The sequence below is a fragment of the Stegostoma tigrinum genome, chromosome 15 (genome assembly GCF_030684315.1).
Source record: "Stegostoma tigrinum isolate sSteTig4 chromosome 15, sSteTig4.hap1, whole genome shotgun sequence".
NCBI lineage: Eukaryota > Metazoa > Chordata > Chondrichthyes > Orectolobiformes > Stegostomatidae > Stegostoma > Stegostoma tigrinum.
This window is the reverse complement of record NC_081368.1, coordinates 47,332,811-47,356,059: the sequence shown is the minus strand read 5'-3', so window position 1 is coordinate 47,356,059 and position 23,249 is coordinate 47,332,811. Positions and strand designations below refer to the sequence as shown.

Genomic DNA, 23,249 nt, shown 5'->3' with positions numbered 1-23,249 from the left:
ACAAGTCAACTGTTCAATTTGTTTATTGTTAAATACACAGCTCATTTTGTGTCACCAGTTATTTGTACACTGCAATGTCTAATAATGATGCATGACAATTTTGGCATTTTTCTATCTTAGATATTGCTTTATTCTATCTGAATAACTATATGACCGACACCTTGATTGTATTTGAGTTTCTGTTGTGGGAGAACAGAAGCTATTTTGTTAGGAAACTGATGTAGGAATCATCATACTGACAAGAACAGGTAGTTTTCTCTCACAGGTAGTGGACAAGTCGCAGCTGCCAGTCCAAATATACTGTCTTGCAACAGGAACATGTCTGTTTGAAACCTATAACGGAAGGTGAAATATCTTTTTATTTCCACAATCTTCAGGCTTTGACAGAATTGCTCCAATTTACTTAACAGTTTATCCCTTGGGCTTAATATTATACTGAAGGAATCATTCTTGATTCACTTACTCGTGATCCCAATGATAAAACTATTGAGAATTTTATTATGTAATTGTAGTAGAGGCCTCCATAAATTTATGCTTCTTGATTCAGTGTAACAGATAATACCTGTTGATAAAAGCATTTGCCAGGTCTGAATACTGCAGGCGGACATTTATTCTTTGCATCTAAATCACTTTACAGTTTGTCACAGCAATTATATTGTCGATTTTTACATTGATTTTATCAATGTGTGAATGTATAATAAGACATGATACCCCAGATGCATGGTGGTGTATATGCTATTTCTCGATGTTTATTCTAAAACTTGATTTTAAATTTGTGGATTGTCAGTTTTTATTTGGCTTCCTGAGCTTTGTGCAGATGAACAGCACAGTAGTAAATACAACGTGTTAGATTGAGCATTTGCATTAACATTAATAAAATACCTTGTGATAGTGCCACCCTGAGTTAAATGACTGAAATTGCTGTATTGCGCAACAAGTGAGATGCATTTTATGTTGCACTAAATTTCGAGAGCATGCCGACGCATAATCAAGAAATCTCCAAGTTAGTACCTTGTTAATGATGAGCAATGCACAGGTTGATCTCAGCCGAGGTCAGTCATATTGGTATTACTTCTGCATCGTTGGCCCTTGGTTCAAGGAGTAAGGAAAATCATCTGGTGTTCCTACTTCTCTAGCCTGAATGACAATAAGATTTGCTTTGCTGTAATGTTACAGTTCTCAAAATACTGTGCTGTAAAATTGCAAGTTCTTCTTCTTTTATTCTCATGATTACTGCTATTGAAGGGAACATTCAGCCAGCGTAATTCATTGTGCTTGGGCTGGATGTGGAGAAAATAAATTGTCATTTTACTCTTGTTTGATGCTTCCCAAACATTTTCTCACTGTAACCCCGTATTGAGGCTTGAAAATTGCCACCCCCACCCACCAGCACTCCCACCCCTCACTGGAAAATACAAGAGTGGGGTAAAGCAGCCGAGAGAGTGGGAGATTCTTAGAGCAGGAGTACAGGAGTACTTTTGTTTTAACTCAATTGGAGCTTCAAGCGACTCATTTCTGTCTCCAAACATGGGACCACACAGTGCCATCTTGCCACCCCACTAAAGGCCTCAACTCCCTATTTTGGGTAAACCCTGCTCTGAGTGTCTACATGGAAGTGCCTTTTCGGACTTAGACTGTTTAGATTAGCATATTCTCCAGTCTTGCTGCGAACTCCTCTTAAACATCTCGTCACTATGAATTCCAGAAGTTATTATCTGTTTAATGAACATATCATGCTGTTCACTTCAGCACCAGACTAGTTTGTGTTAGCTCACTGCCACATGATCAGTGACTTAAGAGAAGTGTCAGCCATCTGGGGTGACTTGATCAGATTTTGATGACCCTGACTGGAAAATGAGGTTGTGCAGATGTGTGTGAGGACAGAATCGGGTTTGAATGGATCGACCCTCAATAGCTAATACATTTGCTGACAAAAGTTGTCTGATTGCACAACAAATGACCATTAAACTGATATACCCTCCTTCCTACTGGTTTGATACCTTGTTAAAACCTTTGTTGAGAAAAGGAGAGGAAATCAGAAAAGGCAGAAATAACATACTTTCTACAAAAGTGGTGCACCATTCTACCACAGTGTTCTGTTTATAAGGTATAGAGGTGCTGCTGTTAGACTGGGGTGGACAAGGTCAGCAATTAAACGACACCAGATTGTAGTCCAACAGGTTCATTTGAAGTCACCAGCTTTCGGAGAGCTGTGCCTTTTGTCAGGTTTGTCCATTGAAGGTCATTCCATTTCTTTGCCCAACTTTGAAATTTGTGGATTTTTTGCATGTTGTGCTGTGTCAGTCTCTGGGGATGATTGTCATTGTCCATGCTGGAATGCCAGGTGGTTAAATTTGATGTGCTACCTTTGATTTCAGCTGCTTCTGCAGTGGTATCATGCAGAAGTAGCTTTTTAAATCCTTAATTATGCATCTTTAAGGAGTAATGGCAATGGGCACCTTTCTGCCCATATTCAACTTAATATTGTGAGAAGGCAATTAGCGAAAAGATAAGAAATTCTAACTCTAAGAATTGATTACCAATATATTGCGAATAATGTAAATTAAGAGAGAGGTTGGTGCTTTTTATATCTGTCTGCCGAACATGAACAATTTAATCAAACAAATGTACATGGAGCAGTATGCCACACGTATCAGTCCTGGGGCCTCTGCTTTTTGTCTTTTATATAAAATGATTTGGATGTGAATATAGGAGGAATAGTTACTTTTGCAGATGACACCAAAATTAGTAGTCCAATTGACAGTTTCAAGCATTATCTCTGAGTGCAATGTTCAGATGGTCCATTGGGCTGAGGAGAGGGAGATGGAGTTTAAATTAGATAAATGTGAGGTGTTGCATTTTGGAAAGCCACATCAGAGCAGGACACTTAATAGTAGGGTTCTGGGGAGTGTTGCTGAAGAAAGAGACCTTGGGATGCAGGATTGTATTTCCTTAAAGGTGGAGTCACAGGTAAACAGGGTGGTGAAGAATATGTTTGGTACACTTGCCTTTCTTGTCAGTGCATTGAGTATAGGAGTTGGGATGTCCTATTACAGTTATAGGACATTGGTTAGGCCCCTTTTGGAAAACTGCATTCAGTTCTGGCCTCCCTGCCTTAGGGAGGGTTGGCGAGTTTGAGCTATATGGAGAGGCTGAATAGGCTGGGGCTATTATCCCTGGAGTGTCGGAGGCTAAGGGATGACCTTTTAAAGAGGTTTATAAAATCATGAGGAGCATGGACAGGATAAACAGACAACGTCTATTCCCAGGGTATGGGGGCCTAAAACTAGTCGGTGAGAAGAGAAAGATCTAAAAGGGACTTAAGGGGCCATACTTTCTTGCAGGGGCTTGTGTGTGCGTGCGCGGGTGTGAGGTACAGCTGCCAGGGATGGTGGAGGCGACAGGTATAATTACGGCATTTAGACACCTGGCTGGGAATATGGATAGGAAAGGTTTGGAGGGATATGGGGCTAGGATAATTTTGGATATCTGGTTGGCATGGACGAGTTGGATAGAAAGGTCTGTCTCTGTGCTGTACAGCTGTATGACTCTATAGCAATTGCAAGACCTGATGTAAAAAATTAAACTGATGGAAATATAGAATCTTGATTGGTTATGCAGCTCCGAGCATAATTCAGGATATAGAACTTGTGTAATTCCTTTCCCAGTGATGATAACAAAAAGGTCTGAGGAAAGATGCGTTTTCTTTTGATGGAACAGTGTATTGAGATTAAGTTAATAAAAAAGCTGATTAAAGAAGAAAATAAAATTGTGTGAGGGGTCATCTCCCCATTTTCAAATCATTGCACCTTTTAAGTGTCATAGGATTTAACTTTGCTTTTCCTAGGCATAGTGACCTAGGATTTGGCTAACCACAGTGCTATGTAAGGGGTTTTGAACTATTTAGCAAAAAAATGGTTTTATGTTGGGGCAAATAAATGGCTTAAACCTTGGTAAGAAAATCCTAGTTTGACTTTCCTTTATTTGGTCAGTAGTCTTGATGTCTTTGTATCACATTTGCAGTGAGTCACAAGATCCCGGTTTCAAACCTTTGCAGATTCTGGGCATCTGCTGTGGTTTGAAGCAGAGGGCGCATGTATTGTGTTGCCTCGACAGATGTCCCACCCACTGACCAGCAGCGCAATAAACTGTGTCATGTGACTGCTGACGAATGCTGACAAGTGCAGTGGGCGGAAGAATAGGCTAGCTCAGAAAATCAGCAATGTGAGAAGTTTCCTCTTTTTTTTTAAAAACATACATTGCAGGACCATATAGAAAATCAGGTCAGTTGATGCTGCATGTTTGTTTGTGAATCGCCCTGTGCTTTGGTAATTTTCTTTACATCAAATGAAGACGTATGGGGAAAGAATACTTTAAGATGCTGAGAATGACTGAAGTAACATTTTCTGCTAGGCCTGCAAAGCAAGACAGCTCCAGGAAATGATGCAGCCCTTCACTAAGCTCCACTAGGGTGCTTCTAATGTGTCACAGTAACAATGTTACTCTGTTATGAGTTTAACTTTCTCTCTCTCTCTCTCTCTCTCTCTCTCTCTCTCTCTCCATCTCTCCATATTCTCTTCCTGTTTTCCAATCACAAGCTTTGTAAAAACCTTTCAGTCTCAGATGTGTTGTTCTGTTTCTTTTCACGCCGTTGTCTCCATCTGTCAGTTTTCTTTTTGCATTAGATGTTGTTGTGCTTGTTGAGTGAATTGGTTCTTGCCTCTCTCCGTTGTTAGCAAACTAACTATTCAGGAGAGCCAGAGCTCTCCTCCTCCCCCACTACACTGAATCATAATGTTGGACCCTGTTAAATATCTACAGAGCCACCTCCGGCCTCTGACATTTTAGAACCCTGCTTAGTTTCTTGCCATTCAACACACATAGCTGTATGTATGATTTAGAAATTTACAGAGTGGATTTTGGAATTGCTGCAATGATATGCTGAAGCCCTGCACAATTTCTAGCTGGCCATTTTGGCTGGCATAAACAGCTCTTGCACATCAGTGTTTTAATTGGTAATATATAAATCTCACAGAAAGGAGGTCAAATGCAAAATGTTCTTTTGGATGGGATCTCTCACTGCCCATAAATAGTGGACATTAGAAGATAAATATACAGCTTTGGAGTTTAGCAGGTGATTTTTTTTTCTTAAATGAGGAAATGAGGTACTTTTTGTTGTGACCCGACATTAGCCTCCCCTTTTGAGTTTGCTGCAGATGGAAGTGGATGGAAAAAGGCATTCACTTAACCCAGGAGTGAATTGCCTTTTGTCATATTTACAGAGCCAGGAACAGTGAATGAAAGAAAGAAAGAAAGAAAGAAAATTTGCATTCGTATAGTGCTCCTTCTGTTCTCAAGATAATTTAAAACATATTGTATCGGGTGGATTAGTTTGGCTACTGTATTTTTACTTTAATCAACCTGCTAGACATGTTAATGACACACCTCCAGCATGGTTTGGACTTGCACCGGACCTTCTGGTCCAAGTTTGAGCAGACAACGGTCTATTAAACAACGGAAAGACTCGTTAATTTACTTGTAGCTGTAGCAATAGAATCCCTCTGTTCTTTGAACAAGTGCCTATTGGGGATTGTTTTAGTAGTAAAGTTGGTGGTGGGGTAATGTCTTATCAAAGATGGGATATCTCTGAGAATGCTGTACTTTCTGTGAGCCCACATTTTTTTTTGCTGTAGTGCCTGGAATGGTGTTTGAACCCAAAACAACAGAACCACGCAAACACTTGTGTGGGAATGGTTATACAAAATTGGGTTCAGACTTGAGATCCAACAGGGAGACAAAGAATGGAGTTGTGCTATCAATGGCATTGGGATTGTGGATTACATTCACCAGTGGGATAGAACATGCCTGTTGTTCAAGAGGAACATTAAGGGAACATAGAGATGAACTCTAAATTTGCACTTGCTGCTCATGTCCAATCCTGAGGTGGAAAACCTTTTTATATTCTGACATTTGAACAGTGGGACTCGATGAATCAGATATTCCAACAGCCTCATCCATTTTAGTTCAGTTGACTACTGGCTCCTGGCACCTACCTCAGAATGCCTACTGATTAGTGAGAGAACACCTTAAACCTGACCATTGAATTAGCATAGACTGCCATTTGAGAAAGAGTTCCAAACCTCTAGTACTCTTTGCATGTAGAAATACTTTCTAACAGCTATCCTGAAAGGTCTATCCCAAATTCTTTGACTGTGCCCATGGTTCCAGAAGCTTCAAACAGTGGAAATGGTTTACAGTTTATCTATCTTGTCTCTCCCTATTAATATCCTGAAAACCTTGATTAGATCATCCCTTAATGTTCTGCATGCTGGACAATAAAGGCCTAATTTGTTGAATCGCTCCTCACAACTTAACCCCTAAAGTCGAGGTATCATCCTTATAAACTGCATCGAACTTACTCCAGGGCCACAACATCCTTCCTGAGGTGTAGTGCCCAGATCTGCTCTCGGTACTCTAAGTGGGGTCTAACTAGGATTTTGTATAACTGCAGCATAGTGTCTGTATCCCTGTACTTTAGCCCTTTAGATAAGAAGGCCAACATTCTTTGAGCTGTCTTGATTGTTTTCTGAGCCTGTTTGTGGCAAATTAATGAGCTGCGCACATGAACATCCAAATCTCATTGGACATTCACTGTATTTAACTTTGTTCATTGTTAAAACACGTACCCTGATCTGTGTCTTTTTTTGGTCCAAAATAAATAACCTTATACCTGCTTATGTTAAAATCCATCTGCCACAGCTTTGCTCATCTCACCTAATCTATCGATACTCTTTTGGAACTTTATGCTGTTGCCAACAATGTCTACAATGTAGTCTAATTTTGTGTTGTCACCAAATTTGGATGTTTGACTTGTTATGCCATTATCCAAGTCATTAATGAATATTGTAAATAATTGAGGCCAAAATTACACAACATTGTTTTTGGTATTCTTTACTACTAGTAGTAGTCTAAGCCTGGTTTGGGTATCATCACGTGCTGAATTGCCTTTGATTTTATGAAGAAGAATTAGTAGGGAAAAGGATGGGACTATTTCATCAGGCTTAATTATTTCTGCTTTCTTTTTTGGCTTCGAACATCTGCAGCTTGAGGTATAATAACTGTGTATAATTATTTGCCCTTGCATGCAAAAGGGATGTCAATGTTGCAAGTTTCAGGACCTCCTATGGAGTGCTTAAACTTGAATGTATGAATAAATGAAAGCAGTTTCTATTTATTGGAATTATTTTTCTGAGCATTCTTCTAGATTTCCATTTAAGTCTATAAGTAAAATGCCTGTACTGCAGCAGTGTGGCCATGTGTGTTACACAATGAAACTGTGGTTGTCCGAAGGATATTTGTTTTAGCAGAATAATAGGGGGCTCCCTGAGGCCTGCTCCATTGATAGGAATGCAGCAATTTTGAGTAATCTCTCCTATACCAGTTGCCTGCTTTGTTTACTATGTGGTGCTGTTCTCATGGTGGACTCAATAGTACATGGTACATTGGCACATAGTACATGTTGCTGACGTCTGCAACCCTATGATCATTTGAACAATTATAAGGTGGAATGAAATTTACCAGAAAAAGTTGCAAATTTGTGAATAGTGTATGACCACCGTCAAAACCTCTGTTTGAACCTTCGTTCACAGAGAATGTCCACAGTTTCTGTAACTTGAGAATTAGTCACAACCTCACATGAAGTTTGAAAGGCAAGGGATAGTCAACATGGCTTTGTGTTGCCTTGGTTGAGTTCTTTTTGAAGAATTGACAAAGAAGATTGATGGCAGAGTGTTTGACATCTGTATGGACATCAGCAAGGTGTTCAGCAAGATTTCACATGGTAGACTTGTAATCAAGGTTAGATCGTATATAACCCAGGGGGAACTAACCAGTTGGATAGAAAATGGGCTCAAAGGTAGGAGACAGAGGGTTGTTTTTTGGATTGGAGCCCTTTGACCAGCGGTGTGCTGCAAGGATCGGCACTGGGTCCACTGCTTTTTGTCATTTTATGTATGATTTGGATGTGAATATGGGAGGTATGGGTAGGTAGTTGGCAGATGACACCAGGGTTGGTGGTTGTCAGTGAAGAACGTTACTTCAGTACAACTGAACCTTGATCTGATGGGATAATGGGCTCAGCAGTGGCAGATGGAGTTTAATTTACATAAATGTACGATGTTGCATTTTGATAAGGCGGATGAGGCCTGGACCTACAGTTAGTGGTAGGGCTGTGTGGAGTGTTGCTGAGCAAAAAGACCTAGGGGTGCAAATGCATAGTTCCTTGAGAGTGGAGTCACAGGTGGACAGGGTGGTGAAGAAGTTGTTTGGTATGTTTGCCTTCGTTGGTCAATACATTGACAATAGGAGGTGGGAGGTCATGCTGTTGCTGTACAGGACATTGGTGAGGTCACTCATAGAATACAAAGTTCAGTTGTGGTGTCCCGGCTATAAGAAAGATGGTTAACTTGAAAATGTTCAGAAAAGATTTATAGGGACGTTGCCATGTTCGGAGGGGTTGAGCTGTAGGGAGAGGCTAAATAGGCTGGGGCTTTCTTTCCCTGAGTGTCGGAGGCTGGGTGGGGGGGGGGGGGGGGTGACCTTATTGAAGTTTATAAAATGATGAGGGGCATGGATAGAGTGAATAGCAAAGGGAGTCCAAAACTAGAGGCTTGGTTTAAGGCGAGAAGGGAGAGATTTAAAAGGGACCAAGGGGGCAACTTCTCCACGCAGAAGATGATGCCTGTTTGGAATGAGCTGCCAGAGCAAGTGGTGGAGGTGGGTACAGTCACAACATTTAAAAGGCAACTGGATCGATACATGAATAGGAAGGGTTTGGAGGCATATGGGCCAAATCCTGGCAAATGGGTATAGATCAATGTATGATATCCAGTCAATGCAGTGAGTTGGATTGAAGTGTCCATTTCCATGCTGCCTAACTCTCTACCTCAATGATTCTGTTTGAGTGAAAATGAGTTGAAAAGTTGGCCCCTCAGAGTGGACATTGAAAAGTAGTTCACAGCCTTGCAATGTACGGAGCCAAAAAAGTATTCCGTGATTCATGAGAAGTAGGAATCTAAAGGACAATACTTAGCATTGTCTGTTAAAAGCCTTCTTTTGCCTCTGCAAGAGCAATATCCATGAAGTGAGCAGTTGCGTAACCTTACGCATAACTTACCTTAACGCATCAGGCTGCATTATTGTTCATTGTCATTGCCAGCTGTTTACTAAGTGTAGGTTTCACAGTTCCGTCTGTCTAAATTGATGATCGACCATTTTTGTTTGAAGGAAACTATCCTTCTGTATAAAATTGATTCGGAATTGTGTATACTCCTCAGTTGTTATAAATATTATGCAGTGTTGTATGAAAGTCCTGCGTCTAAAGAGTCTTTTTATGATGCCTATAAGAACGGTGAGGCAATGGTATAGTTGTATTGTCGCTAAATCATTTAATTCAGCACCGAGTAATGTTTGGAGGCCCAAGTTTGAATCCCACCGTGGTAGATGGTGGAAAGTGAGCTCAGCCGAAATCTGGAATTAATGAATATCAGGAAACCACTGCCAATTGTCAGGAAAACCCACTTGGTTCACGACTCCCCATTAGGGAAGAAAGCCTGCCAGCAATACTGTTGACTCTTAACTAACCTCTCAAATGGCATAACATGCCACTCAGTTGCAGCAATTGCTTCAAAGACTTGAAAAAAAGTAGTGAAGCTGAATGGACCACTGAGCATCAACCTAGGCATTGGAAATGTCAGTGGCAAACGCAGCCTGTTGACCCTGCACCGGTTTCTTTATGCATGTTTGGGGGCTGGTGCCAAAATTGGGAGAGTTCTCTCAGATTAACCAAAAAATGGTCATTCTCAGGAGATCATATCTAACAGACAATTTCCCAGGCACCATCATCAACATCTCCTGACAGACCCAGCAGCAGATGTGGTGGCACACTCGAGAGGAGTTGCCTTGTGAGTCCTCAATATTGACTCCTGACCTTGTGAAATTTTACAGCATTAGGTTAAACACAGGCAAGAAAACCATGTGATGATTATCTTTTCTTGGCTGCTGAATCAGTGCTCCATGTTGAATATTGTTTGGAGAAAGCAATGCAGATGACAGTCGTTGAATGTCCTGTGGGTGGGACATTTCAATACCGACCACCAAGAGTGACTTGGCAGCAGAACTACTATCAAACTGGTCGAATCTAAAAGGTGTAGCTGCTAGGCTGTGTCGGTGGCCGCTGGCGAGGGAACCACTTAGAGGGAAGAACATAATTGACCTAATCCTCGCCAGTCTGCTTGCTGCATTTGACCAAGTGTAAAGGAGCCCCGCAAAACTTGAGTCTATGATGATCGGGGAAAACTCTGGTTGAAGTCATACATTGTACAAAGAAAGATGACAGCGGTTATTGGTGATCAGTTAAAGGATCTTAGTTTTAGGACCTCTACGCAGGAGTTCCTTTGAGCCGTGCTCTAGGCCCAAGCATTTCAGCTGCTTCCTCGGTAATCTTTCCTCCATTGTACGGTCAGAAGTGGGGATCTTTGCTGATGACTGTGTGTAATGTTCAGCACTAATAATGATTCCTCTGATACTGAAGCAGTCTGTTCGAATGCACGAAGGCCTGGTCAATGTTCAAGCTTTGGCTGTAAAGTGAAAAGTAACATTCATACCACATGAATGATAGGCAGTGACCATCTCCAAAAAAGAGATAATGTCATTCCTTGACATTCAATGGCATTACCATCCCTGAAACTCTCAGTATCAACATCCTTGGGGTCACCATTGACCAGAAACTGAATGTGATTTGTCATGTAAACCAGGTGGATACAAGAGCGGGTTGCAGTCTAGAAGTCCTGTCGTGAGTGACAGCCCTGCTGACTCCCTTAGCCTGTCCATGATACACAAGGTACAAGCCAGGAGTATGATGGAAGATTCCTCACTTGTCTGGATGAGTGTAGCTCCAACAACACGCTAAGCTTGATACTGTCCAGGACAAAGCAGCCCACTTGATGAGCGTCAGTCCACCACCTTCAATCACTCCTTCCACCACCAACATTCCTGAGCAGCAGTGTTCGGCAGTGCTGACATTCACTAGAGTGCCTTAGACTGAACCTTCCCAATTGGAAGGACAAGGGCAGCAAATATCTGGAATATCGCCACCCGCAATTATCCCTCCAAGCCACATATGATCCTGACTTGAAACTGCTTCATCATCCTTTTAGTTCACTGGGACAAAATTGTGGCATTCCCTCCCTAACACTATTGTGTGTCGCCCCATAGAATATAGACTGCAACAATTGAAGAAAGCAGCTCGCCATCTCCTTCCCGAGGGAAACTGGGGATGGGCAAAAAATGTTGGCTCAACCGGCAACACCTGTGTCCTATGATTGAGAGGGAGAAAAAGCAAACTGGTCCTTTTAAAGACACTGTCTTGTTTTGTTTCTCTCAGTAGTCCTTTTAATATGTGCTTACCTCCTGGCAAGACAATCCACCCATTCTTTCCTGAACAGCGGTGTCTCCTCTTGGTTCACTGCTCTCGACAGATAACACCAGCTCTGTTTTTATAAGTTGGTATTGTTTCATGGGCTCCTGGAAGGTCTCTACAGAATCCATTTTGAGATCGACTGGTCTAGATTATCTTTTTGGTATGCTTCCTCAACAATTGTATCCCCTCAAGTTTATAATTTTTGTGGGATATTGGGTCAATCGATATTGAATATGTGAAGTCTTTTCTTTTATTCACAATGTACCATTTTTCTTTTTATTGCACAGCACTTTTTCAGGTATCACATTTGAAGAATAATTGGTGCCCACAGTTCCTTTTCCACGTAGCTTTTGTGTTTGAAATTTGTGAGACATGCAGCAATCTCTGATTAAACGTGGTTATTTGCATTGCTCCTCTAATTTAATAAACATGCTTCCAATGACCGATTTGGTTACCTGTATGATATATGTTGGGTAACTGATGGCTGTACCAAATAAGGAGCCTTCCTTTTAACACTCGATGCCTGTCTGAATGTGTTGTCTTCCAGAAAATGTTCCAATGTTCTATATAAAAGGATGAAATTGTGAAAAATGCAGTTTCTGCACTGGTTTTAGAGAGAAATTCTGTTCTTAAAGAAGTAAATGAGATCATATTGGATGCTTAAATATTCAAGATGTCCAGCAACTATTTGAAATACTCTTTCTCAGAACATTATAGATTGCCACCAGTTGCCTTGCTCAGATGAACGAGCCAGCTAAAGCAGAACATTACCCATTCGATCTGTCAAACAAAGACAGGTGCTAAAATTTGATTTTGGAATTTAAGAATACCAGAAGATTAACAAAGCCCATGAAATTGCAACTTCACAGCCCCAGAAAGGTTAAGGGGAGGGGAAATGTTGTTGTGACAGTTTACATATAACCTTAATTGTATCTTTCTAAAGGCCGTGGCACATTCTGAGATATGGTTCCAGCATTGACGACTGATATTATATCCAAGTGGCCATTCTTCACATGGGAGTTGCCAGGTAGGCAAGGGATATTGACAAGGTGCCGTTAGATTATCGCAAATTAGTGTCCATTTTAAAAACAAAGCGAACAGAATAGATGTAGACAGTTATGATGATCATAGGTTTACACGTTAGTTTGTTATGAGTAATAACACTGATAATAATTTTCCTATACAGTAGACAATATATAAAAATGACTGCAGAGAACAAACTTGGAATTGTTTGGGCTTCTATAGATCAAGTTGCCAATGACTAATTATTTAGATGTGGTAGGGTGCTGGTGGCAGGTAGGTTACCACTTTGGAAATATTTCAATTTCTGTTTGTTTTTTGAAGCTGGAGCCAAAGGATATTAGGATTGTGAAGATATCAAAAATTTGAACTAATCACAAGTTGAAGTAACATGCATTGTTGTCATTTAGCAAATGTGAGTACCTACAGCCAAGCAATTGCCATCTCATTTGTTGCGTGTAACGTGAATGGTTCACCACTTACTGTAGTGAGGCTAGTCCTTGCTTCTGTGCAGCATTAATTCTGTCTTTACACAAGTTCATATCACTTGTGCTGAGGCCTCATCAGTGGAGGGTAGTTGTGCTGGGGCCAAGCTGTGATAGTTCAAAGCTCGCTATTTGACAGATGGGCTTTGTTACATAGTACTTGTTAGTGACTTCCCTGTTCCTTATTCCTTGAACCAAGGGTGTAGATCTTGCTTAGGAGCATTGTTCCATGTGGGCAGTTGAGAGGAAAGGCAGATAATAGGTTGTTTCAATATGTTGTTATGCAGTGAAGGATGTGTTGGGAGTGATAGTTGTGAGGACAGGAGACCCGAAAAGGGTGCATGATGAACATTTTTGCACTTAGTTAAGTGTCACCACAATGTTTGTGTGATGATGTATGCCAGATGCGGGGGGGGACAGTACTTGCTGCAGAATATGATAGGGCAGGTCTATGATATAATGAGAGGTCTGGATTGTTGTGGCAGCAGTGTAATGGCAAGTAAAAGTGAAAAACTGCAGATATTGCAAATCCAAAATGAAAAGAGAAACCAGGGAGGTCTGGCAGCATCAAGGGAAAATGTGCAGGACCAAATACTAAGAAGAGGATCTCAAAAGTGCTGTAATTGACCTTAATACTTCTGGGCTAAGAAAGTTGGCCTGGTTTCCCGCTCTTGCAGGCAGTTCAGTTATTAGTTGAAGTCTTTGCATGTCGCTATTGGATGAGAATATGACCAGATTCAGTTTAATGATCTTGTTTCAAATTCTAAATATCTCCTTGATGTTCATTGTTTATAGCTGGAAGTGGTTAGCTGGCTGAGTGACTGGATAGTTTCATATATACATGTCACAGATAAAGCAACCCCCTCGGGCAAATACAGAACATAAAATTGGTAGGCGGCAAACACTTGAAATTAATGATCCTGCCACTTTTTGCGAAGCAGGAGGAAAGCAGTAATTCCAGAGGCAGTTGCAAAGTGCTGCTGGTGAATTCAGAGGGCTGGACTTTCTTGGAGACTATGTGGAGATGTTAAAATGGTGGCAGGGATCCTTTAGCCGGCATTTAGGTTTTTACCAGTGTTATCTGGTTCACGTCACAAGCCAGCACTTTGAACTCTTGATCTAGCTAGGCAATTGTCCACAATTTTCATGAAGTGATGACAACTTTTAAAGGGTGCCTGGTTCATTGCATCTTGGAGTTGTCATAAGCCACAAATAAGAAACTCTCTCTTTCAATGCATTTCTAAAGGCTTCTTCCATTTATCCCCTCCATGCCACGGCACTCCAGCTGCCTACGCATGATCCCTAATACACTCCATGCCCAACAATGGCATATTTGCATTCATTCACACACACTATACTTAGATGCAATGAACTGGATAATGGCAATAGAATGTGTTTTATGTTATGCTTCTAAAAAAGGATTCATTCATGACTTGTCACTTTTAATTTTAGAAAGAACTCTGTTCTAATGGAACAGTCAATGAGACCCTTAAAATATTAATTACAGAACTACAAACACTCAAAACTCTTTATTTTATGTAAATAAACATTGACTCTCCACCAAACTAACAGACTAAATCAGAGCTGTCAAGGAAACCATGTTCTCCTTTGGGCTGTTTCAACATTCCAATAGATATGGGTATGAGGGACATGGAAACATAAGATGAAATGGTTGGGAGATGCGAGAAATAGAGGCCCTTGCTCTCATTGTTATAACTGAGAAGTCGTCCCTGAGACTGACATGGGCCTTTTCAACAGCTCATCTCAGCCCCTTAATAGTATCTGAACTCCTTTCGTGATGGTGGGTCTACCTCCTATTAGCTAATATTGGTGTGAGACTGAAGGTGATTCTGAAATAATACCATCGAAATTGTAGTGGAAAAGAATGGACTAAAAACACATGAGGATTTGAGACTTGGTTTAGCATATTAATTGTTTCCTCTTTGTTCACAGTTTTCCACAAATTCAACATCTTTTCTTGAGTTGTATCGTTCACATGGAGAAAATCTGGAGAAGAATAGTGAGGTAATAAGATTCCTGAGTAATGCTTAAATAGTCTGATAATACTTCAGTATAATGTGTGAATATTTTCCTAATAAGCTAACTGAAATTTTTTCATCAGCAAGTGGCACATTGTTTCAGAGAGGAAAAAAAATCGTAGTAAAATTAAAATCCCACTTGGTGGAGGAGGTACATTAATACTTGTCTTGATAATTTCTGAAACTAGTCACAGATCAAGATGGTACTGTTCTTTGTCAGTCCTCTGTGGTTATAATTAAGCTAAATGTTGTGGTTGTGTTATAACATTCAGGCTCACTTTGTCATAAGTAGCTTTCGGCCCATGTGGACTAACTTGTCACATCTGTACGTTTTGTTCACTCTCCTTCATCAGAGTCTGGTTCCAAGGACATCTGTAATTACCTGACCGCGCTCTAGTTATGAGCCTTATTATGACCAGTGAGAAGAGGTCATCCCGCCTGCCCTTTCTCTTTTGTCAACTGCCTTGGTTGGCCACAACAAAGCTTTTGATATATTTAGCATAGGGCTATACCTTTCTCCAATTAAAATATAGTTAACTAATTATGCTGGAAGGAATGACGAGTCAATCACAAGGTTTCTTGAGTTAAAGAGCAAGCTTACCATCTGCCAACATCAAGAAAAAGAACAAAAATGCAACACGCATGTGTCCATCTACCCATCACTACAAGTTGGAAAGAGCAATATGAAGATAAACAAATACGTAGCATAAAGCCTTTGAATGTCCTTGAGGCCTATGTTTTATCTTGTTTTATTGGACTATCAGCACGAGTGAATATTGCAATTATCATGTGATGTCTCAGTTCCCAGATGTTTTCTGTCTAGCCACTGCTCTTGGGTCAGGCATCTTGATGCTTCTTGCAGAGACAAAGAGAGAGTGAGTTGTCTCTTACCTGTGTGCAGCTGTGGCAATCCAAAATTCATCTCCTCTGCCAAAGGGAGCTCTCCTTGAAATAGCTGCTTGTTTGTATGTTCTACAGAAGTTTGTTTTTCCAGTTTTAGTGATTGCAGATGATGTTTCATCACCAAATGTGAGGATGCTTATAGAATGAATCAAATGGGAAGTGAGGACCTTTTAATATCTCAAAGTAGAGGAATGCAGTGCTGGCTGACTGGTTTCATTGCCCTGCTTAGGTAAGATATTAAACTCAGATTGACATTTGTTTCATGAAATGTGGCTAAGCAGGGTTGGTCACATGGTCCCATAGTCATTTTTAAGTCCATGATTTGTTCCCTTTTCAAAATTATTTCAGTCCATGAAAGTCCAAGGTATCAAATTGGCCAATAGAATTCAAGATATTTTACATTATTGTGACAGCCCAGGGAAAACGCAGTTCAACAGGAATAAATCATGGCCTGGAACAGATGTTTAAAGAAGTCACTTGCTAACTTTAATGAGCTTCTGCTGCTTGGGACATTGAAGTTAACAGTAGTGGACCAACTGCTGTTCTGATTAGGATGATTTGAGACACAGAATGGGGATTGAACCTGGCCTTTTTAGTTCCTTTACTGGGCGGTGTCGTTACGTTAGTAGACACCTGAGGGTTTAATATTTAACAAAATGTCAGGGTCCTTCCTGTTTAAAATCAATGTGCTTTGAATAATCCAACTCTTGGCCATGATATAATAACACAATAACAAAAGAATAACTACATTTGTGTTGAATTCCTTTCAGTATCTCAACCAAGTGCCTGTTGTAGAGTGTAGAGAGTGAATATTGCAATGGTTCTCATTTGATCATGATTATACTTTCTTTCAGTATGAACATGTGGATTTTCCACTAGGATGGGCATTTGCATTTTGACCTGTAGGAGAGGGTTGGAACTCGACTGTCAGCAATGAAGTTACTAGTGCTTCATTTGTCATCATGACTGTTGAGATTAACTAATCAGGAATAGAACTGAGAAATATTTTTCATTGTTTCTAAATTCCGTGTGGATGCTTGCATGAATTCTGGTTGATGGTGATTGACCCTAGGTGAATGATTGGTGTATAATGATTCGAGCACTGCCTGACAGTCTGATGCAGTTGATAGGAGACATCACGAAGATGCATTCTTTGACCTTGAGTGTTCCAGGGTGAAATTATTGAGAGTTGTGTGAACTTGTATGCTTCACGTTGACGTCTATGACTACCTGCAAACACTGCCTTTTGACAATGTCTGGAGGAGCTGCTCCCCTCCTGTGTAAACAGAAAACTTCTCTCCTCTACCAGTACATCCCTTCTAGCGTCTGGAACCTTCGGAGCCTATGCTCTGCTGTACTGTGCCTTTTGTCAGTGGTTTCCAGGTTGCACTGACTTCCTGTAAATTGCCAACACCCCCTTTCTGTCGCCACAATGCATCTCCCTCTCGTGAGGCACAGGCTGGGTTTAACTGGTGCTCGCTGCTGATCGTATTAGCTCTTGCTGATGCAGCCAGTTAGTGAACTGCGTTGAGTTAGTGATGGTAAGATGCCAGTACTTACAAATGTCAATTGATTACACATCATGGGGCTATCCAGTGTAGAACCCTGGCTATTTTTTAAGCAGTTTAGCAGAGAGATGAGTAGGCCATTTTCCAAGACGTGTTTACTAAGGTAGGAATAGTTGGAAGGTTGATTGCAATTAAGGCAGAGATGCACTGAAAACTAGTGAGTCTATTTCTGATTGGGAATTTGTCAGCATTTTTGCAAGTTAATGTAAGTGACAGAAAAATAAAGTGACACATACTTAAATTTTACAACAAAATATTTTGTGTAGAATTTTAAGTTTGTTGACAGCATAGAAATGATCTTGATTTTATCAGAGGTATTAACAATGATTTGTGTACCGACCTAATTATAGATGCAACTGGGACAGATCCAGTTCTGGTGCCATTCCCTCTGTACCACAATTACCCTCCTGAATCTGTTTTACAGGGCTTTGAAAAGAATATTTAATAGTCTGTGTGCAAACCTTGCCACCTCAGTGTGTGACATAATACAGTAATCACTCACTTGCAAATTATAAATCTTGAACTAAAACTTGAGCTTAGAGCAGTGTGCATTGACTGAAAGATTCTAACTGATAGATATTACAGTAAGATTGGCGAACCCACCAGGGAGTGGTTTTGTGCACTTGTAGGTTCTAACTTTTTCTTTCTTCTGTTATTCTGTCTTTTCTCCTCTCAGCACTGAGTTCTTAAGGTCCAGGAATTCTAGTTGCCCTTGAATAACGTACCAAATATTCATGTTGAAACCTTTACTGGGAATGTGGAAGCTATTCATGTATTAGTAAGAGACATTGCAGATCAGTGTGATATTGAGGGGGCAGCAATTTAGCTCAGTTTAAGTGAAATCATGAAGTTGGTACCATTTCTTGGATTATTAAGGGGCGTAATATGAGGGAAATATAACCAGAATTGTAGCCCATCAATTGTCTTGTAAAAACCCTCAACTAACTTAGTGGTCAGTGGATACTAGTTGAAGGTCTGGTTAATTTGTAACTTTCAAAGAAATGTTTTCATATACTTTGCAGGCTTTGTTTTATTTCTTTTGTAAACTTGGAAAATGTTTTTCGTGTTTTTTTTTGCTGCTTTGACTAGCTTACTGTTTAGCTCCTTAACAGTGTACGTTTCCCTGAAGGAAGAAGCTAGTATTGACTGTAGCCTACAATGTTCCACTGGATGCAGACAGTCTGCCCACAGTTTCACTTCCTTTGCCTCCCACTGGGAGGATTTTTGTAAATCCTAAGTGATTAAGTATGTCTGCGTTTCACAGAAGATATAAAGTAATGAAGACTGGGTAAAGGCCAAATTTACTTTAAAATTTAATATCCTTTAATGCAGGAGAAAAATTTTCCATCTGGGTTGATGTTTTTGCATGTTTGGACTGCTTATTCTGCAAAATTTGAAGGCAAAGTTTGTTTCAAGTGTGGAATTTTTCATTGTTTTAGCTAACAATTTGGACTAGTAGTGATTCCTTTGTTATAGGGTTGGCCACAGGGAAAAGCACGTCCATAGTAGTAACCGTAATTTCTGTTGGAAACATCACAACTATACTGCAAAGGTGTGTTCACTCCCTGCCTCCAAAGTACTGTTGTGCCTGCAGCTGTATTCACTGAAACTGACTTCTTGGTCCTCTCATGCACTGTGGCTGAAAATCTGATGTTACCTCAACCTAGTGTCAGTCAGGATGGCAAGATTGTGGCGACAACTTGGTACTAATGCTACGGTAGCCCTATAGCTTCATTTGTGGCTTTGGAGGAAGGTGTGCAGGGAGACTGTAGCCACATTTGACTGGCAGCAAACATCTTGAGGAACAGCAACTGGGCAGAAGTTGTGCAGTAGTACAGAAAGGCCATGTGCAGTTGGTCTCAAGTGCTGAATCTAGTTGAGATGCTGCCATGCCTTTTTTTTTTCTCTTGGTTATCTTGGTCCAGACTGTTGAAATCTGATGTGGTCCTGAGGCACCTAAACATTTCAATGTTGGACCTGCGCAAGCTGGTTTGTGGTGTTTGCTGAAGCAAGTGGATGGGATGCTCTGGTTTTTAAATGATTTTCCTGTTTCCATTAGTGACCATCAGGCGCTGTTAGCAATGTTCGGGATGGTTGCTGTCTTTTATTGCTGTTACTACTTTAGGTTGGATGGTCTTGGATGAGAGATTTTTGTGAATTATTGGCGATGTTGCATGTTGTCCAGGGAAGCATTGAGGATATCATTGTTGTATCTCGTCTACCCTCCTAATTGTTTGCCATGATGAAGCTCAGAGCTGGTGTCGGAGGTTTTGTCAGGCACATGGACGATATGACCCACCCAATGCAGCCTGTTAACCTTAACCAGTGCCTTGATGCTGGGGGTGTTGGCCTGGGAGAGGATATTGATAGTTGAGTGCCTATCTTGCCGTTGATTCTTCAACGTTTTGCAGGAGCATCGCTGGTGATAGCTTTTCATGACATTGAGGTGTTTGCTGTATATTGTTCATGTCTCTGAAGTATGCAGCAGGGCAGAGAACACTGATGCCCTTGTAAATCACAAACTTGTTGGGTTTGGTGTGTTTTTCATTTCATGCACTGTACCTCGGACTGCCATATATCACACTGGAGACAAATTTTGAGTTTCTTTGATGCCCGTCTACTCTTAGGGGAAGCTCCCAAGGTATGAGACAACCGCACGTTTTGAGAAACTTGTGCCTAGTAGCATTTGTGAAAGAAGCGTACTGGACCTGAAATGTTAACTCTGCATTTCCTTTATACAGACCATAAGACATAGGAGCAGAAGTTAGGCCATGCGCCCCATAGTGTCTGCTCTGCCATTCAGTCGGGGCTGATAATTTTCTCAACCCCATTGTCCTGCTTTCCCCATAACCCTTAATCCCCATGGCAATCAAGAACCCATCTATCTCTGTCTTAAATGTACTCAATGACCTGGCCTCCACATTCTTCTGTGGCAGTGAATTCCATTGATTCCCCACTCTCTGACGAAAGAAGTTTCTCCTTATCTCCATTCCAAAACGTCTTCCCTTTACTCTAAGACTGTGTCCTTGGGTTCTAGTCTATCCTACCAATGGAAGCATCTCCCCTACACCACCTCTGTTCAGGCCATTCAGTATTCTGTTAGTTTCAATCAGCTACCCCTTCATCCTCCCAAATTCCATTGAGTATAGACCCAGAGTACTCAAATGTTCCTCCATATGTTAAGCTTTTCATTCCTGGGACCATTGTTGTGAACCCACTCCAGGCCCAGGGTATCTGTCCTGGGATATGGGGCCCAAAACTGTGTATAATACTCCAAATGTGGCCTGACCAGAGTCTTGTAGAGCCTCAGTAGTACATCCCTGCTTTTATTTTAAAGTCCTCTTAAAATAAATGCCAAAGTTGCGTTTGCCTTCCTAACTCCTGACTCAGCCTGCAAGTTTACCTTGAGGGAATCCTGGACTAGATCCCCAAGTCTCTTTGCACTTCAGACTTCTGAATTTTCTTCCCATTTAGAAAGTATTCCTTGCGTTTATTCTTCTTACCAAAGTGCATGACCGCATACTTTCCCACATTGTACTCAATCTGCCACTTCTTTGGCCACTCTCCTAACCTGTCCAAATCCTTCTGCAGCCTCCCTGCCACCTCAATACTACCTGTCCCTCTACCTACCTACTGCAGATGCTGCCAGACCTGCTGAGTTCCTTTAGCATTCTGTTTGTTTCAGACTTCTGCCATCTATGATATTTTGCTGATCCCAAGATGTGAGAATTGAGCCACCTCGTCCAAGGGCTCACGATAGATCTTCATTGTAAGTGTTGCATTGAAGTACGCCAGTCAAGCACTTTTTCAATTTTGGATGTTTAGCTTCTGTGAATGCGTTGACAATTGTTTGGAGCTCAGCCACTGTGTATACAGACACACATCATCTGTGTACTGCAACTTGGTGACAAAGTGTGAGGTGATGTAGGTTCTTGATAGGACTTTGAATAATTTCTTACTTGTACCATAGAGTAGCTCCACTCCAGAGGGGAGGTTCATAAAGACAGGATGAGAGTTGTTGCAAGTAAATTGGAGAAGAGCATTGATGCAGTAAAACAGCCCTGCTTGGCTCCTGTTTGCACAAGTGTTGTGTCTGTACTGCATCTGTTGGTGAAGGTCATAGTTTGAATGTTGCCATACAGAAGACGAAGGATAGTGTCGGGTTTCTGCAGGTAGCCACAGTTGAGGAGGATATGACATATTCCTCCGAGTTGGCAGGATTGAAGGACTTTGTAAGACCTATGAAGACTGCTGTTTTCTGCACTTTGTTTGGACTTGCGTTGGTACGAAGATCATTTCCACTGTGCTTCCTGATGAATGGGAATCAGTATTATGATTCTCATAGGAGTTTTCAGCCACTGGGAGATTGCAATATGAAGCAGATTCTTGTGATAACCTGCCTGTGGTGGATAGGTGAGAGTATCTGTCCTATGGTAAGCACATTGCAGTAACTACCTTTTTCAGAGATATTTCCAATTATGATGGCTCGGAGGTCTATGGACAAGCTCCTTGTCTTCCAGATGAGGGAGTTGGGGTCATATGTTCATGCCATGAGTGTTTCTCCTCCATTTTTGACTCTTTTGGTGAGGATTTAGTTTCCACAAGTAGCCTTATTGATCTCCCACTGTCAGGTAGACTTTTCAATCTAATGATCTGGATTGTGATGAGCTGGTGGGGCGTAATATGTTGTAGGATGTGGTTGAGGACACTGAAGTTGAGAACTGGGCCTCCATTAAAGAGGATTAGGTCTTCGTTGAAGAGATCCACAAAGTGCTTCATGAGCGCTGACTGTCTTTCGGTCCTTGGTGTGTGTTGTAAGTTTTGAAAGCTTTTGCAAACATTCACTATTGCAAAGGAGACAAGTATGTTTCTTAGAGAAAGAACTGAAAGAACTGTGGATATTGTAAATCAGAGACAAGCATGTAAATTTCTGGAAAGGCTCAGCAGCTCTGGCAGCACCTGTGAAGAGAAGTCAGAGTTAATGTTTTTGGTCCGGTGAACCTTCCTCCGAACCCGAAACGTGACCTCTGATTCCTCTTCTTGGATTCTGTCAGACCTGCTGAGCTTTCCCAGTAATTTGTGTTTGTTTGTGTTTCTTCGAGAACATGTTGCTGGAAATTGGCACTCTTAATTGGGCAAGGTTTAAAATGTGACCTCTTGACAGAGGTGGTCCATACAAAGACCATACTGAGCTGACCAAAATTCTGAAATAATTTTATTTTCTGATATACTACTGACTTGACTATAAATCTGCTGAATTAGTTTGAATGGGATAGGCCATGGTTTTTCAGATTTACCTGACCAAAGAAGTTGTTTCTTTATGCTGGACTGTAATTTATTTTTCAACCTAATCCACCTGGCATGCCACTCACTTCTGGATTTTTACTAAGATCAACTATTGAGCAAAACTGGCAATTACGTGTGACTTTTTTTTCCCCTTTATTCATTAATGGGAAGAGGGTGTATCTGGCGAGGCAGCATTTATTGCCCATCCCAAATTGCTCAGAGAGCAGTCAAGAGGCACCCACATTGCTGTGGTCCTGGAGTCGCATGTAGGCCAGACCAGCTGAGGATGTAATTTCCTTTCCTAAAGGACATTAGTGAACCAGATGGGTTTTTCCAACAATCAACAATAGACTCATGGCCATCATTAGAATCTTAATTCCAGATATTTTATTCAATTCAAATTCCTCTGTCTACAGTGGCAGGATTTGAACCTGTTACCTGGATTTCTGGCTTTTACAGAGAGCGATAA

General features: G+C 41.0%; 1 protein-coding gene across 13 annotated transcripts in view; it reads left to right on the top strand.

The window, feature by feature from the left end:
• The window catches only part of LOC125458746 (Krueppel-like factor 8), a 178,608-nt gene that overhangs the window by 6,949 nt on the left and 148,410 nt on the right, over positions 1-23,249 (top strand). For 5 of the 13 annotated variants that reach the window (XM_048544327.2, XM_059651468.1, XM_059651470.1 and 2 more), the window contains one exon: positions 14,938-15,009. The exons of 1 other annotated variant lie outside the window; for it this stretch is intronic. In XM_048544327.2, coding sequence (XP_048400284.1) covers positions 14,938-15,009 — 72 coding nt within the window. Of the gene's footprint in view, positions 1-4,168; positions 4,284-12,422; positions 12,507-14,937; positions 15,010-23,249 lie in introns of those variants that run through there. 7 more of the 13 variants (XM_059651462.1, XM_059651465.1, XM_059651466.1 and 4 more) reach the window with 3 other exon arrangements.